The sequence below is a fragment of the Anguilla rostrata genome, chromosome 11, assembly GCF_018555375.3.
Source record: "Anguilla rostrata isolate EN2019 chromosome 11, ASM1855537v3, whole genome shotgun sequence".
Lineage (NCBI taxonomy): Eukaryota > Metazoa > Chordata > Actinopteri > Anguilliformes > Anguillidae > Anguilla > Anguilla rostrata.
In genome coordinates this window covers 29,113,263-29,131,538 of record NC_057943.1, presented here as the reverse complement: position 1 = coordinate 29,131,538, position 18,276 = coordinate 29,113,263, and the positions used below count along the sequence as shown (strand labels likewise).

At 47.9% G+C, this 18,276-nt stretch overlaps 1 protein-coding gene across 4 annotated transcripts in view; it reads left to right on the top strand.

The window, feature by feature from the left end:
* plekhg5b (pleckstrin homology domain containing, family G (with RhoGef domain) member 5b) overlaps window positions 1-18,276 on the top strand; it is an 82,563-nt gene that overhangs the window by 48,606 nt on the left and 15,681 nt on the right. For all 4 annotated transcript variants that reach the window (XM_064299235.1, XM_064299234.1, XM_064299236.1 and 1 more), the window contains 6 exons: window positions 948-1,089; window positions 2,295-2,394; window positions 3,355-3,415; window positions 4,324-4,415; window positions 4,982-5,118; window positions 6,530-6,699. In XM_064299235.1, the coding sequence (XP_064155305.1) occupies window positions 948-1,089; window positions 2,295-2,394; window positions 3,355-3,415; window positions 4,324-4,415; window positions 4,982-5,118; window positions 6,530-6,699 (702 nt within the window). The remainder of the gene's footprint in view (window positions 1-947; window positions 1,090-2,294; window positions 2,395-3,354; window positions 3,416-4,323; window positions 4,416-4,981; window positions 5,119-6,529; window positions 6,700-18,276) is intronic.

Here is an 18,276-nt window from a genome sequence, read left to right as displayed (position 1 = left end):
ACGATCTTTACTTCACTCTAGTGTGTTTCTTTTGCACCTCTGCACCTTGAACTAATGCACTTGTTGTACGTCGCTCTGGATAAGAGCGTCTGCTGAATGCCTGTAATGTAAATGTAATGTAAATATATGTATGGGGAGGCATGATGGATGTGTCCAAGTGTTTACATGCATATATGTGTGTTAAGGGGTGTGTGTATGTGCGTGTGTGTGCATGTGTGTTGTGTGCATGCGTGTGCTTGTATGTGTGTGTGCGTGTGTATGTGAGTGTTTGTTGCGTTTGTGTGTGTTTGTGTGTGTGTGTATGCATGTGCACGTGTGTATGAATGTGCGTGTGTGTGTGCGCGCGTGTGTGTGTGCATGTGCACGTGTGTATGAGTGTGCATGTTCGTTGTGTGTGTGCACGGGAAGCCCTAGGCTCCCCCACAGGGCAGGAGCTCACAGGGACAATCACAGGAAGTGCATTGACAGGGCCGCCATTGTCCCCCTTTATACATCCTTGCCCTCACTTCCTGCCTGGGTGGGGGGTCGGCTAGGGAGGGGCGGGGTCACAGAGGGCAGGCCCATGGGGGGGCGGGACATGAAGGGGGGGGGGGGGGCTAAGACTGTCTATAACAGACCGTGTACATGTCTGTCACCCCAGTGAGGGAGTTCTAATCCGCCACCCTTCTGCCGTCTGCTCCTCTAAGAGGCTCCACTGGTGCCCCTGGGGGGGAGGTGCCTGGGCAGGTAGGGGAGGTGCCTGGGCAGATTCAGAGGCGGGGTCATTTCCAAAGTAGAACTGCCCAGTGTCATTCCCGGGCCCCTTGTGATACTGTAGTTGTAAACAGCAAACTTGGAGCATCGCGGCAGGCTGCTAGCAGGGGATGTGCACACGTGTGTGTGTGTGTGTGTGTGTGTGTGTACATGCAGAACGCAGGACTGATCCGCTTCCCTGTCGCCCCCTGCAGGTCTGCCACCACCCGCGCTGCCAGGAGCTGAACAACAGGAGCCCGCTGTGCCTGTGTGAGTCATGTGACTCCCGTTGCCACCCGGACGAGACGGACAGCATGCACTACGACCGCCACCCCCGCTTCGACCTGCAGCCGCAAGGTGACCCGGGGCGGGGCTCGCGAGTCCCTGCAGCGCGCCACGCCCACTTCAGCGTCATGCCGATCGGCCACGCCCGCTTTAGAATCCACTTCCCCTCCTTAATGGGCGCTCCACCAGGGAGACAGGTGTGAAGACTGTCTGAGCAATCAGTAGCATTAACTGTTCAGTTAATTACCTGGGGAAAAAGAAAACCAGGGCCGGATTTGGATTTGAGAGCCAGGCTTGAATATCCACACCCAAAGCAAAGCCTTATCTCTGCAGCCGGGATTGAGAAGCCCATTCTTGGAGGGTCGTACCAATTTCTGGATTTCATGCCAACGTTTGATCTTGATTATTCATTTATATGCCAGCGCTGGTTCACCCTTGGAGGAGACCACCTTACACTTGTAGGTCAGACCACCAATCACACTTTTTATTTAGGGACAGAGGAAAACGACTTCAGCTATCATTTATGAGTGTTTCAGACAATGTAGCCAAAATTTCAGATAATAAAAATAATGAAGCTTAGTAAATAATTGAATGATTGACAGCAGGAATTGGCATGCAATCCAGGAACGGAAAGACCTCCACGGAATAGGGTTCCCCACTGCTGTTCCACAGAAAAAAATTACAGTTGACTGAAATTGTTGGGCCACTGATAACTCTCGATAGTTCATGAGCCCTCACTGTGCCATTGCTAGGTTTTTATTCCGTGTTGCCAGAACGTCGGGAGAGAGTATTTTTGAGGTCATAGTCAGCCCGGGACCTTATGTGAATTCTGGGACAGGAAGGATTCAGTTTCAGTCCCCTGCCAAGTTATTCTAAAGGCTTTGATGTCGATATTCTTTTAAAATTGCTTAATGCTGTGACACAGAGCTGCATTGTGGGCGATCTTTGAGCGTCCTGTTCCAGAGACCGTAGGTGAAAGCCGGGTCGTTCCGCAGAAGTCTGTCGCCTGCACAAGCTCAAACACACCACCCACTTACCTTGCAGTACAAAGTGTGCTTTTCCTTCTCTTATATAATCAACAAAACCCCAGAACAGCTGCGCTCAATGGCGACGCTTGTCATTCATTTACACGACTGTTGTCTCGCCAGCGTCGAACCGTTCAGTTTTTTTTTAGGATGCATCATGTGGCCGTTAGGGGTGCCGTCAACAGGAAGTGTGTCGCAGCAGTCGTCGCGGTTTGCAGGAAGTGATGGCGTTTTTTTTTTCTGCCCCCCAAGGTTCCATCCTGGCCCGGAACGTGTCGACGCGGTCCTGTCCCCCCCGCACCAGCCCCCCCTCTGACCTGGAGGAAGAGGAAGAGGGGGGCAGCGACCGGGGGTCAGTCGCCCCTCTTTCATCTGTTTGCGCTTCTCTCTCTGCGGAGGCTTGTGCAAACACGCGGCGGGGATCGGTCCACACGGACGCGCGCTGCCTCTGCTCGCAGAAACGCGCTTCTCCGTGTGCGCCGTGTTCTTCCACTCTCGCAAAGTAAACTGACATTTCAAAAAACTGGAAAAGGTCTTTTACGGCTGCTAAATTACTGACTGGCCCTGTCCTTCTCGTGGCATTCTGCAAACAGTGCGCATTTCATGAATATTAAGTGAAATGACTCAACGGCTTAATTTCTCAAATATCAGATAAGAAAATCCAGTATTATCCTGATGCGATGAAAATCACTGTACATTTCACTTATGGAAATGCTTTTCAATTTTTGTTTCATTTTTGATATTGTCTTGATAGATATTATTACAGATGTATGCATTGACTTAACTGTAACACATTGGGGAGGTTGAGTTGCTTTGACTTGTGAGATCATAGTGTTTTACTGACAGGCTGATCTGATCAGTGTTTTTCTGATGGGCTGATCTGATCAGTGTTTTTCTGTCAGATTGACCTGATTAGTATTTTTTGACCAGCTGACCTGATCAGTGTTTTTCTGACAGACTGATCTGATCAGTGCTTTTCTGTTGGGCTGATCTGATCAGTGTTTTTCTGACGGGCTGATCTGATCAGTGTTTATCTTATCCAGTTTATCTGATCAGTGCTTTTCTGTTGGGCTGATCTGATCAGTGTTTTTCTGACGGACTGATCTGATCAGGGCTTTTCTGTTGGGCTGATCTGATCAGTGTTTTTCTGACGGACTGATCTGATCAGTGTTTTTCTGATGGGCTGGTCTGATCAGTGTTTATTTTACCCAGCTGATCTGATCAGTGTTTTTCTGACGGGCTGATCTGATCAGTGTTAATTTTACCCAGCTGATCTAATCAGTGTTTTTCTGACGGGCTGCTGTTTCCTCAGGGAGCGTAAAACTGGAGGCATGAAGCTGGTGAAGAAGAAACCAAGGCGCCGCCACACAGATGTGAGTACCTTTTATGGCCAGTAGGGGGAGATGGAGAAACCTCCATAGGAGAAGCACCTGTGTTTAATCAACATTTTTCTTTTACTTCAAGATATAATTGCATGTATATGTTAGTTTTTTCTTAATAAACACAGTTTGGTTCTGTGGTTGGCAGTGAAGAAGATGCATTTCACATTTCAGCCAAGGACTAATTTTGATTGAACCCACCCTCAAATTGAGACTTCCTCCAATAGTAACTGACAGAAAAGTGGCCTAAGGGAACTCACTGCAACTATTGCATCCCTTGGACGAGACACAAACTGTTTGTTATATACATATGTATGTCATATTTGCACCATGCTCAACTAAGTAGCTGCATCAGACTTCAGCATTAGTTTTCTGTATTCATTGTTTCATAATCTAGTAGTCCTTAAGTTTTCCATTTAAATCAGAATACACGTTTTGAATGGATTCTGTTCGAACAACCGCAATAATGGTATTTTGGCGCTTGCAATATTTGTGAAGATTACAGGGTTTCTTGACTCGGATTCCCTCAAAGCCAATCACAAATGTTTGTGTACAGGCATTCTGGAAGATTCCAGTGATGGCATAGATTTTGAAGTGCTGTGAGCGCTCTGATTGGCTGTTATCTTAAGCTGTGGCAGGCAAAAGCCTGTGCGACCGCAATGTCGTGCAGTGGTTATGGACCGCGCCTTGTAAGTCAGAGGTTGCTCGCTCCAGTCCCAGTGGGGCACTGTCGTCCTACATTAAGGTGCTTAACGTAAACTTCTTTGGTATATATCCTGCTGTAAAAGTGGGTGTTATGTAAAAATGTAAGCCTCATTAGCCCCTACGGGTATCTGGCATGCAAGAAAGTGTGGTAATAAAGCCGCTCCTGAATCTGGCCTTGATTTTGTCGCCCCCTGCAGGATCCCAGCAAGGAGTGCTTCAGCCTGAAGTTCGACCTGAATGTGGACATCGACACGGAGATCGTCCCTGCCGTGAAGAAGAAGACCTTGCGGTTAGTGGCACATGGAGGGAGGGGCATCCCCATGGAAACGGGGAGGGTTTTGTCTTTCATTTAATATCAAGACTGGTCAGAAATTATTATTTAAAATGACAGGATGCATATATACATAGTAAGGAATTATCTTACCTGACCATCAACACTGACATCTCAAAGTCAGTCAGCTACTATATGTCGATATGCAAAAACATTTCATTTATGTTTTTCTTGAAACATCATATGCCTGAAAGGATATTGAGTTAATTTGTTAAATATTTATATCTCTTAAAATTTTCAGCAGATTTATATGACAGCTGAATTTGAACAGGGTGACTGACAGGGGTGTGTTTGATGTGTTGGTGGCTTGTGTCTAAGCCTCATGCATGCACGCATGTGTGACAGACAAAAACCTGAGAGAGAGAGCGAGCTATGGGAGAGTAAAGTGGGAGGTGAATATCTTGTGTATTATAGACAGTCTTTGCCAATGTGGCTACCATGATAAGGGAGGTATATTCTGTAAGTGAAATTTGATTGGTCCTGGTAACTGTGATGTCAGCACTGAGATGTGCTTTGCTTTCCAGGGAGGTGCTGGGGCCTGTGTTCGAGCGGAAGGGGATCGAGCTTTCCCGCGTCGACCTGTTCCTGGACCAGTCCAACACGCCGCTCTCGCTGAACTTCGAGGCCTACCGCTTCGGGGGGCATTACCTCAAGGTGAAAGGTAAGGTCCAGCGTCGGCAGCTGTGCAGTGTGGTATCGCAAGAGTCTTCTGTCCCTGGGGGGACGCTAGTTTTCGGCCCCTGGCGAGAAGCTGGTCTTCACCCCTGGTAGGCCGCAAACGGGCCGCCCACCTCTTCATTTCCTGGCAAAGCACAGCGGCAGTGGTCAAGTTTTGTAATGTGCTTGGCTAGCGCCAACCGAAGAAGCTGCTCCTTGCGCCACTTCCAGCACATTAGATAAGACGCGGCTAATAAATCCAGCCTTCCAGCTCGGGTCTGAGCTCAGCTGAACAGGCTGGGGGCTGGCGAGAAGTCAAACATGCTGAGAGTGGAGTGGAGGCCAGGTAAAATCACCAGAGAGGAATTCATATTGGGAAGGACAGGGTCTGGGGAGTCAGTTTCCCAGATCTGTTATCTCTTGACTGTTATAGCTACATATTATTCTATAGATCGGTATCTCCCAGTCTTGGCTTGAGGAAACCTACTCTTTGTGCTTTTCATTAGACTTTTCATTTCATAACTTCCTAGTCTTTGACCCGGATCTCTTACGGGCTGTACGTTTCCTGTTTTTGGATATTATGTTTAACGTGCTGTATGAGAACTGTTATGGGTGTTTGCAAGTTTACTCTCTTTGGTGGAATTTCTGATAAGGTTTTGCAATGTTTACCTGAAATTTGGTTGAATTATTTTTTTTTTGTTGCCATTTTCTCACATTTTCTACCCAATTTAGTTGTTATACCAATTCCCCGTGTGTATCACAGTCCTGGTCGATGTGCTACCCTCTGTTGGTATGGGGAGGGTGTAGACTACCACATGCCTCCTCCGATACATGTGGAGTCGCCAGCCGCTTCTTTTCACCTGACAGCGAGGAGTTTCACTGGGATATCGTAACGCGTGTGGAGGTTCATGCTATCTCCCCCAAACAGTAGGAGTCGCTAATGCAACAATCAGGACTCGTACCCTCACTGGCTTCCCACCCGCGAACACTGCCAATTGTGTTCGTAGGAACGTCTGACCAAGCCGGAAGTACCGCTGCCGGGGATTGAACCCGAGAAATTTGGTTGAATTAATGATGCGTTTGCCGCGGGTGTCTGAAGATGATGATCGACCGGCACTGATTGCTGCACTAACGGGCAAACTGAGACTGGAATCTCTCTTCTGTGTTTATGGAGAGAATTAGTCCAAGCTTCCAATAGATGGATGCAGAATTCGTATAATTTGTATAACATTAGAAGTTTGACATCCATCTCAGACCATTCAACCCTTCTGGCCTTTGTCTTTTGCCAATCACTACACAATATCTACACATTTTGTTTGCAGCGCTTTAAAAAGACGGAACGTTTTAAATAGTTTGAGAAGGTCGACAGCGCTAGCGGCCGCGGCTAACGGGCGGTGCTCTCTCGCGTTCCTCAGCGCGGGCGGGGGACGAGCTGAAGGTGGAGCAGGGCGTCAAAGACCCGCGGTCCCTCAGCCTGCCCAACATGAAGGCGGGAGGGGGCCACAACCCCTACATCCTCATCACCCCCGGCAACGAGAGGGTGGAGCACGGGTCGCTGGGCCGCCGCGAGAGCGTGGACCTGCTGGTGAGTGCCGCTCACGATGTCATCGCCGCCTTATGACATCGCCGTGACCTCATGTCTTCATTGCATCATCACGGTCTCAGTGTTCAGGAATGAAAGCATTCCACTCGCACGGGTGCGTTTGTGTGTTTCAGAGCTCACTGGCGCTGATTATCTCTGCAATTTTTTGTAAATAATTGTGCACAATAAAGCGAAGCCATATTTTGTTACAACCCATCAAGCCAATTATTTAAGTGCTTGTGTGGATTGTGACATTTTGAGCATGTAATGACCTACAAAAAGAAAAAACTCACATCTGCAGGGCTCTCACAGTTGGTGCTGGTGACCTCTGAAACACGGGAATCCATCTGTCTGTTATTTTGTCTCCGGCTGATTGCATTACATTATGTCATCCGCCCGCCCACCCGTCCCTTTCATTTGGGGGCGGGCGTGTGAGCGCAGTGGTGATGTCATCGGGCGAGTAAATGGAAACAAAGTCCACATCTACACTGGTGAGCCTCCATTTTATCTGCTGACGCTGGGCAGGATCAGGGCAGTCAGGACCCGAGCCGTGTGGCTGTTCACCTTGAGCTCAGCGTCGCACTGAACTTTGCTCTGCACCGTGATTTCTTTATGCTGCCCGGTAGCTTGTGAGCCCCTCAGCCACAACGCTGCTCATCTCCATTCAGCAGGACACATTACGCACTGGCCAAAAAATGACTTTAAATGGAAAGTCGGGGCAAGGTTGCATTTTGAAGCTCCCGCAAGTGATTTCAGTAGATATTCGTCGTGGAAAGTTGCACACTTCGATAAAAAGGAACAAATCTCAAGAAAATTTCCAATTCATGTTGTGAAAGCACAGCTCATGTTGTTTGAACTTGCTTAACCCGGGCAGGGTCCATATTCATTTCGTCTGTCAGAATAGGAGCGCTCATTCTGGAATCTGGTTTTCCTAAAGGTCAGAGTCATCACCGTTATGGTCTAAAATGGCTGAGATGGTTCTAGATCAGAGCTCCTGCCGAGGCAGTTTTAGCGGTCTGGTTGGGTCTGTCCCGCAGGGAGAGGCCGCGTGCGCCTTTGCTAGGCCCCGACGCTCGTGCGTTCACGTCGGGACAGGTAACAGAGGAGCCATTCAGGGATTTCGGCCCTCCCCCTTCGCACGCCCTGTCCCGGGGCTGCGGAGGGGATGCAAGCACATTTCGCTCCTCGCAGAAGCGCCAGCCCGCTCACCGTCAGCGAGGCGCTTCTGCTCCTGATGCGCGGCGAGCCTCTGACAGGCAGCCGGAGAGACCAACGCGGTCTCGCACTGGGAAATGTGCACGTGAGCAGCGGGGTCTTAGTCAGTGCTAGTGTTTGTGTTTGCTGTTTCATTTTAGCATGCTTTTGAAGGTTAAAATCAGGGGTTGAAGGTTTACCCCAGTGAAAGTTAAAATCAGGGGTTGAAGGTTTACCCCAGTGAAAGTTAAAATCAGGGGTTGAAGGTTTACCTCACTGAAAGTTAAACTCAGGGGTATAAGGTCTACCCCAGTGAAAGTTAAAATCAGGGTCAGAAGTGTTTGCATGTGTGTGTGTGTGTGTATGCACACATGTATGTATGTGTGTGTATACGCACTTGTGTGTGTCCGTACATATGGGGGTGTGCGCACACGCACGTTCTATCTGTACAGACGTTTTAACCCTCTACATGGCGCCATTTGACCCTCGGACGTAGTGAAAAAGCAGCCGCCGTCACCACAACTACCGGTTGTCCCATCGCCCTCCTCCCCGCGGATGTCCTTTCTCTTCCTCTGTGGTTTCACAGCTCGTGAAAATCACGCTCTGAGATCAGCTGTGGACGAAATGGCATCAGCGGGTTACGTAAGTACCCCTGAGTCATCCCTGGGCCCGACTCAGGATGCCTGCTTTTTTTTACGGCGGCAGTAAACGGTCACAAGACGCGCTCTTTATGTGCGTGCCGCGAGCGTGAGATCTCTCTCGCTGTGAGCCCTTAAGAGCCGGCGAGATTACCGTAAGCCCCGCTCGTTTACGCGGCTCATTGGCCCCCTCGCCCGTCCCCGTGCAGACCACGCCCCTTTCAGAGCACCTTTCCAACTTTAGACAAAAGCGACTCATCTAGACAAAAAGTCTCTTATGCAAAGCAGCTTTCACAGCTTTTTTTTTGTTGCTTTGTTTCTGAATATATTATCAGTTTAAACGGTTGGTTATTTACTGGAGCGATTCAGGCTAAGCGCCCTGCTCAATGGCACAATGACTGTTCCCCACCTGGGAATCAAACCTGTAGCCCCTGGGTTACAAGCCCGGTTCCCTAACCGTTGTGTCACACGGCTTCCGATGACATAACTGGAAAAGTGTGCTGCTGATGTGGTGTCATCGCCCGCGGTAACACACACGGTAAGGAGAGACGGGATAAACGGTTAACGTAGCCTGCCAGTTGGCCACCAAAGCATCAAAGGGTGCTAATGTGTGCGTGCTGGAGAGGCTTATGTAAGAGGCTGACAGGTATGGGGTGTGTAGAGGCAGGGAAAGATAAGGGACAGTGCTGGTGCATTCTGGGAAGTCTTTGAGGAGGATGGCTGAGCTCAGTATCATCGGTTCAAAGGGCCATGTGAAAGTCACCAGATACAGGAACAGCGGTGACAGAACCGGGAAGAGGAGGAGTGTGTGACAGACCACGTAGAGGAGTGTGTGACAGACCAGGTAGAGGAGTGTGTGACAGAACCAGGTACAGGAGGAGTGTGTGAGAGCCAGGGAGAGGACGAGTATATGAGAGAGAGAGTGCGCTGCGGGTCAGGTGGGGATGGATCGCTGTTTGGGGCGGAGCGTCTGGAGGGGTGACGTATCGGCAGCTTGTTGCCCACCTGGACCACAGCGCGATGAAGTAGCCCACCTGTGACCAACTGCCGCTGAGGAAGGCACGCCAAGGAAAAAAAAGGACAAGAAATGCCTTAAAACTGAGGTCAGGCCTCGTCTCATGAATTATTAGTTCAAAGGTGGGCTTTTGTCGTGACTGGCAGTTCGGAAACTTAATACGTGAACTGGCAATATGTGCGACCTGCGGTGTAGATCTGGGGAGATTTGTCATCAAGTGGAACCCGGGTCTTTTGAACTATTTTGCTGCATTTCAGGAATTCTGAAGCGGTCCGCTCTGTTACCCGAGCCCAGCCCCCCCGAGCGGCCGGCGGACATGGTTCAGATTTACAGCCCCCACCTGGAGAGAGGCTTCCACGCTTCGCTGGCCACGAGGAAATCTCTCACGCTTTCCAACTCGTAGGCTCGTTTCCCTCTGCTGGGTTTTCCATTGACAGTGGCACCCTCTGGTGGTTGTTGTCTGCACTGCGTATCTGCAACAGAGGGGATCCCTTTCACTGCGCAAGATCACTCTTTTCTGAAGGCATTTTTTTCAGGCAGGCATTTTATTTTTGTCAGCGGCCTCGACCAAAACCGTGCCTGGCCTACTCTCAGTACCTTAAAGACTAACCTGAGCTTTTGGTAGGGTGTTTATTTCATGGGCCAGAACAGCACAGCTAATAGGCACTACCTCGGCGGGCCGAAGCAAACTTCCGCCACCTTGTTGTGACCAGTTCAGTCCTTCTTGGGTCGTTACGAGAAAACTCCCGGCCTTGCACGCTGACGGGAGTCGCGTAAGATCGAGCGCGAGCTCCGGTCGTCACCAAGGTGACGAGATGCCGCACTTCCGCCACAGGACGTGGCACGTGCCCAGCGACCCCGGCACGCCCGCCGAGCCTCCGCCCGAGGTCCTGACCCGCTTCAGCTCCCTGGGCGACCTCGCCCTGCTGCCAGCCCGCGGGGGTGGCCCCGAGGGTGCCCCCGAGGGCCCGGAGCCGGGGGCCGAACCCGGGACCCCCCCTCCGTATCGCTCGCGCTCCGTCAGTACCCTGTCCCCCCCCAGCACCCCCTCTGACCAGGACAGCGCGGAGGAACAGGGAGGCAAGGTACCGCCCCATTTCATATTGTTGAAATCAATATGAACAAATACGAATTGACTTGCCTCTTTGTGGGTATACATAATTGAAACTTGGCCCAGTGGCTGTTTGCTTTTGACAGGAACCAATGTTGGTTATCGTTTTTTCTCACTGTTCCTCCAACACAAGGCTCAACTTCCTTTCTTCTTTTCTGTACAGCTTTATCATCCCTGGCTACAGTAATGAACCACTACAACCAAGACTGTCAATAATGCTTTTACATCCTCTAGTGGTTTTATTAAATTCACTTGCATTAAAACAAGGTCTTGTGTCATGCCTTAACCAGTCTGGTGCCAGCTCAGCAGAACAAAGAAAGGAGACTTGGCTTTTATTATGTCACATTCTGTAACGCTGTGACATCACGCTACATTAAATTACACATTACATTACAGCTGTTTGGCAGATGTTTTTATTCCAAAGCAGCTAATTCTGTGTTGCTTTACAGACTTTGTGTTCCCTGTAATGTAATGGGCAGCTGCATTAAGTGCTGCTATCAAACGCTGAGGCATCTCCCCAGTTACATTATCCCCACTAGTGAGATCCCACAATTGAAAAGCCATTAATATAACTATAAATGTTGAAATGATCATTTGGACCATTAGTTGGTGAGACAGTTTTTTGGCTTGTTTTTGGATTTTATCTTCTAATGGATTGAACCACTGTGATGAATAAAGAAAGAGTTTTGTTCTGCATAGTTGTGGGCACAGTGCTTTATGTAGTTACGCAGGTACCGGTGTGTGCATTCATTTGCAGTATACAGCCATTAGCATTAGCACTGTGCCTTACCGTGTTGCATTGCATTATTACATGATTGAAATACATTGATTTTTTTGGAAGTTATGCTATCAACAGCATTGCCAGCTATTGTACTGTCAGAGGTTTTGGGTTAAATATCCATTTAATGAATTGTTAAATAGCCAGTCTTTAGGTGGCTTTCGAATGGAAGAAAGACATAATATCATATGAAATTATAAAAAAAGGATGTGCAATGTTTGAATTAGGATTGTCCCGGATCACCACAGCGTCGTAAGAACGCACGTTGGGTATGTACACCCGGGCCATGCCTCGTCAGTGAGTCAGCCTGACATTGTTACTTGAGCTCACGCACTTGCACAGGGTATGTCTTGGGCCTTGGGGGGCGATGCAGGACAGTTGTGAAAGACTGGGTGGAAGAAAGCTCAAATGGAAGAGCACTGCTTCATCCTCTCATTGCCTCTCATAGCGACCCTCGCTACGACACTTGCGAGGCGGTTCGCGCTTGCGTCGCATTAAGAATTTCAGGTGACACATTTTAGACCGCAGCGACACACAAAATGGACTTTGTGCGTGGCTCGAAGCGTCTGCGTTTGCGTGCTTACTGTGTTTTGTGGCCTTGCTCGCTGAGGTGCGTTTACTTAGTCAGAGGTTTGGGTGGCCTATTTCCTGTTTTCAGCAATGTAAAAGGCAGCCCCGTTCAGCCCTGATTTATCACTGCGTTTTACACCATGACCCAAACCCGGTCTTTTTATTGGACGACTAGAGCTCTTATGTCATCCAGATGTATATGATATTCCCCAGAGAGAGATATCGTATTTGGAAACCTCTGTTCTCTGTGGAACTGAAGTCATTTGAGGGAGCAAGGGGTTCTGGGATGGACATGTCCTCCCTGGGAGCAGGTTGAAGTGGGTGGGGGAGGGTGGGCTAGATGGTTCAGAAGTTCTTTTGGGAACGTACACTATCCTGTCTAACAGGTGCTGTGTGTGTCTCAATGTTCATGCGTACGTGGGGTATCTGCATTTGAATGTAGCAGTGGTGGGTGTAGCATTTGAAAAATATGTTGGCATCCAGTGAAGCTCCAGGCGATTGGGTGCCATCTCTTAGCCCCTCCAGGATTTCGCGGAGTTTTTTTGTGATTGTTGCGATCAAAAATGCTTCATTTTGCAGCAGCTTTTCTCAAAAATTGCGATGCAATTTGCGAAGTTTTATGTCATTTTTTTGCAGTTAAATTGCGGGAATTGCGAATATTGCGGAGTTTGTTTGAATTTGCATTAATTATTGCAATCGCAAGATCGCGATTTCCTGGAGGGACTAGTCTCTGTTTCTAAACACACCCACACGGAATTATGAATATGAATGAGGTACCTCCCACTCTGAGCTGTTTATCATGCAAGCCAAATGACATCCTATATTTATTATGTCTTTTTATTTTTTCTTACATTTTGTAGGCCTTTATTGCTTTTTTTATTGTCTTCTGCAACTTTTTACAGTTTTTTCACAAAATCTTTACACGACCTCTGTAAGCAGCATCGAAATACCAATGTGTTTAGAAGCACCCATTAGCAATTCCATTTGTGCGCAAGTTGAAATGAAATCAAACAAGACATATTTATTTTGGCCATTTCACTAAATATTTGTCACAATATGCTTCATAGAATACTCTGGCCTCAAACTCTCCTACAAAAGCAACCCAGACTTGTCAGTGGCAAGGGAAAACTCCCTAAGTGGATAAAACTCTGGAATAATCCATGAGCTACTCTGTTCTGTTCTACATTATTATGGGTAACTCTGTTTATACAGTATAGGTATGCTTTTGACAGTGTTGCTCTCCCTTGTCTGGGAGTGTTTGGGTATTCGTTGGCGGTCAAGTATTGAGTTGCCCTGTTGAGTCCAGGGTCATGTGAGTCGGCCTCTTAGTCCTTTGTTCGAACCCTCTCCTCCCTCATCCCTCCATCCTTGCAGATGAAAAACTCTGAGAGGGAGAAGTGGAAATGGTCATTATCTTTTATTTCTGTTCTGCCTGTCTGGCTCTTACCCCCGCCCCCGTCCCCCCCCCCCACACACACACACACCCCACCTCACACCTTGCCTGCGGTCAAGGCTTTGCCGTTGACAGAGGTGATTCATGACCTGGTGTGTGTTTACTATCTAAATCCACTGAGAAAGCACACACACTGACACACACACGTACACATGCACGTCACACACACACACACACACACACATACACACACACAGATCGGGGGAGAGGTAGAATTCCCTGCAGCTCTGTTCAGGGAGTGAATGTGGATGTTGCACTGCAGAAATGCGCTTTTTCACAGGTTCCTTTGGTCTTTGTTGAGCTGGTTAATCAGGAGCTTATAAAGCTTCTGAATTTGAGAACAACAGACAGATTTGATAAATTATTGCATCTTTGCTTCTGTAAGTCATTACAGCAAAAAATATTGGCTCCATACGGCTAAAAATGAGCGCAAGGGCTACCTGGCCTGAGATGTTAATGTATTCGACCGCCTTAATCCAGCGGAAGCAAGGTGTGTTTATGTGGACCTGTGTTTTTGTTTGGTGTGTTTTTTTTTTAAATCTCCGCCAGGCGAGAGCCTGGAGGGGATTATGCCTTTGGTCGCGCGTGTGTGTGTTTGTGTATCTGTCCGCAGCTAATGTCGCATACTACTGGGTCTATCAACCTAATGCTTGTTGTGCGTGCTGGCAGCAGGCCAAGGGCCTGAATTCTCGAATATTTTGCAAATCGGTCGACGACAAGTATTTTATTTGAATTAATTTCCATCATTGTCCATTGAAATGCATTGAGTTCTAACTCCTCACTCCTCCTAACCGGCTGGTAGGGGCCGCAAGTGATCAACAACTGCTTCCGTTTAGAATGAAAGACCAGCGATGTAAAATGTCAATTTCAACGTTAAAATGTCACCACCTTTAGCAGTACTTCACTGAATCTGAGTTTTTGGGATTTTCAGTGGCACATGGTAAAAACTTGTAATATTGTATTTGTCTGGTTGCATTGATTGTGTAGCCTCTATTGTTGCATCAGCAAAGCTGACATGCCTGGCGGAGATATGCCTGGCGGAGAACTCTACTGAGTGCACTCTTCTAGTTATCTGTGTGTTTGGTGATTGGTAACTGCCCTGCACGGTGTGTCTGTGCAGGTCCTACCACTGTCCCTTCAGGCTACATGCTTTATGTTGGGGGAGATGGGTGAGGGGTGTACCACTGGCTGGTTCCAGTAGGTGCGTTTGTGTGTATGCATAGGAGTGTGTGTTTGTGTGTGTGCGCGTGTGGGCATTGCGTAGCCTTTTTTGTTGCTGGAAGATTCTGGTTCCAAAACTGATCCCAACAACACCCTCTTGACCGTCCTGTGCTGAAAAAGCCATGATCAGAAGAACAGGCAGAAAACTATGTCTCTCGTGGACATTTTGAAAGCAGTCTTAGATCTGAGAAACCGCTTTGGCCCTTTAGATGCTGAAGCTATTTCTGAAACCCATACTGAGATGAAAGGTGTTATTTCTAAAAATGGCAGAAGTGTTTATATGATACAGACGGAAGTTCCAATCTGTACAATATTCCCATCAAGCAAAGCGTTAAATACCTTGCTATGTCTGTACAAATGAGATACTTAGGCAGCAGTTAAATTTTCCTCCTAAGCTTAAAAAGTATCGTTCAGTCATAAAATGTGTGGCTCCAAAATGATATTTAAAGAGTGGGATGTGTTCTGTTGACAAAGGCTGAGGGTGTGTCAAGGTTTGTCTTCCCTGCTTTATTTTATTTTATTTTTTTATTAACATGAGTCTACATGCAAGGAAATTAACAGTTCATTTGCCAAATTTATCTGGAAAGATGGACATAGTTATCTTACATAAATACTGTACATAAAGCTAAATTCTCTAAATCCCTCCCCCAACAAGAAAACATTTTTAATTGAAGGTATTATATGTTCTTTTAAACTGGCAAATAATAAAAAAAGAAGCCTAACTTTTGCGGGAAGTGTTGATTTGTAAAATGAACAATGTGTCTTGTTATAAGTTGACCAGGGCTGCTCTAGTAGGGCAGAAATGTGATGAACTGACTTGTTGCAAAGGTGGCATCCTATGACAGTGCCGCCTTGAAAGTCACTGAGCTCTTCAGTACGACCCGTTCTACTGCCAATGTTTGTCTATGGAGATCGTGCGGCTGTATGATTGATTTTGCTAGCAATGGGTGTGGCTGAAGTAGTCGGACCCACTAATTAGAAGGGGTGTCCGTACTTTTGGCCATGTTGTGTATGCCAGTTACATAAATTTATGCGCAGCTTTTGAATGTTAATCGCATTCAAGTAGGCCTACTGTTTTAAGCTGAATTTTGACACCAGCTGTTCATGTAGTTGCAATATCTCCCTTCTACAGAATCTCTGCTTGAAACCACTTGGTTTAACATATTGGCTGTTTGAAGTTTAAAAAGGAGGTCTTTTTTTTTGGTGTAGGAATGTTTTCCTTGATGGGTTAACTTTCATTCACTATCGCGATTTTTTTTCAATGTGATCTCTAAATCTGATGTAACATGCGGTACCATATTTTTACTGCAACATTAGAGTGCGATTCCAAATGCTTTATTTGTGTGTCTGTGTGTGTGTGTGTGAGAGAGAGAGAGTTTTTGTGTGTGTCTGTGAGTGTGTGTGTGTGTGTGAGAGAGAGAGAGTTTGTGTGTGCATGTGTGTGTCTGTGTGTGTGTGAGATAGAGAGGTTGTGTGTGTGTGTGTGTGTGTGAGAGAGAGAGAGTTTTTGTGTGTGTCTGTGAGTGTCTGTGTGTGTGAGAGAGAGTTTGTGTGTGCATGTGTGTGTCTGTGTGAGAGTGAGAGAGAGATAGTTTGTGTCTGTGTGTATGTGTGTGTGTGTGTGTGTGTGAGAGAGAGATGTTTGTGTGTGTGTGTGTGTGTGTGGGAGAGAGATAGTTTGTGTGTGTGTGTGTGTCAGTGTGTGAGATAGAGAGGGTGTGTGTGTGTGTGTGTGTGTGTGTGTGAGAGTGAGAGAGAGATAGTTTGTGTGTGTGTGTCTGTGTGTCTGTGTGTCTGTGTGTGTGTGTGTGTGTGTGTGTGTCTGTGTGTATGTGTGTGTGTGTGTGTGTGTGTGTGTGTGAGAGAGAGAGAGATAGTTTGTGTGTGTGTGTGTCTGTGTGTGAGATAGAGAGGTTGTGTGTGTGTGTGTGTGTGTGAGATAGAGAGGTTGTGTGTGTGTGTGTGTGTGTGCGTGTGTCGGTGTGTGTCTGTGTGTGAGATAGAGAGGTTGTGTGTGTGTGTGTGTGTGTGCATGCGCGCGCTTTGGTTTGGCATGAGAGGGGAGGGGACTCAGTAGTGAGGGGCGTGGTTGAAGTGGAGAGAGCACCTGCACACACGGGCGCGTTTGTCGCGCTCACACACCCTCTTACCGCCAGAGCGAGCGCGCTGCTTCACTGCAGCTCAGACGTCCTCAGGCCGACAGACCCGGGGGCCGTGCACCACCCCGGCCATTTCTTTTTTTTCGGAGGGGGTAATACTTTTTGTGGGAGGCCATCATGGTGCGTTTTGGACGCCTGTCGTCCTGCCACAGCTGGGACCTACTCCAGTTGATCCCGGAGGACGCTGCGGACGGTGTTGGGGTCCCAGCACAGGTGTCCCCTCCCGCACACTTCCAGGTGAGAAGCAAACTTCTGAAGCCCTCATGAGTCTGTTCTGGTGCAGCTGAGGTTTTATCACTACTCGATTGCTGCAGTACTAATATGTGGTTCCAGCTGTGGTTTTCTGGAGTCTAAATCGCAAATTTAGAGGAACAGTAACAAACTTTAACAGGTACAACCTGACCTATATCAAATTATTGCTCAAAATACTTCACTTCATAAATCTTCAAGAAAAATATTTTTATGCTTTGGTTAGACATTTGGTTGGAAATTCTCCATCCCATGGAATTGTTTTGAAATTTTACCAGTTACAATATTTTAGATACTACCTTATTGGATCTACGTGTGGTTGCAACTGTGAAGTAACCTTGGCACATAACATGTTCATTTCTGAAACAAAGAAAAAACTTAGCGATAGTTGCAAATGTAATTATTCACTTTCGTTTCAGTTTTGGCGAATCCTGTTTACGTGTGGTGTAGTGCATTTTGAGTACCTGCCTCCGGCAGTTGTGCCTGGTGGCTGGATTCTAATAATAGCCTCTTACCAGGAAATCTGCGTGGGTGACGGTCAGCGAAGTGTCCACTTTCTGTTTCCTCTGTAAACGTCGGCGGCGGGAGATAGCGGCCGGCCCTGCGCGCCAGCGCCGCTGCTCTGCCTCCGGGCTCTCGGCCCGACGTTCGCTCGGGATTCTGGGTCACGGTGGGGAATGCAGGCTAATCGGCGGGCGATAGCGGGCCGCTTGACGGCCGATTTGTCAGCGGCTCCGCGTTTTTTGGCTTCCTGAATGGCCCCCTTTGTCCGTTCCGCTGGGACCCTGACGAGCCGGGGCCGTTAAGAGAGGGTGCCTGAGTGGCAGATCTGTGCCACTGGGTTAATGTGTCCCTCAGCATAGAAACCTGTCAGCCGGGGGTGCCAAGGTTGGCTAGCATAAGGTCACCTGCTTGTGCGTGTGACTGTGTGTGCGTGTGTGTGTGTGTTTGAGTGTTTGTGTGAATTTTGTGTGTAGGCTATGTGTGACCATGTCTGTGTGTGTCTTTTTATGTTTGCTTTAGTGTGTGTGTGTGTGCGCATTTAGGTGTGCATGTTGTGTTTTTTTTGTCTGTGTGCATGTCTGAGTGTGCGCGTGTGTGATTCTGCGAGAGTTTGTGTATTGTGTGTGTTTACATCAGTGCAGACATGCATTCACACATGTGCCTTAAATTTAGCCGCAGACTGTTTCCC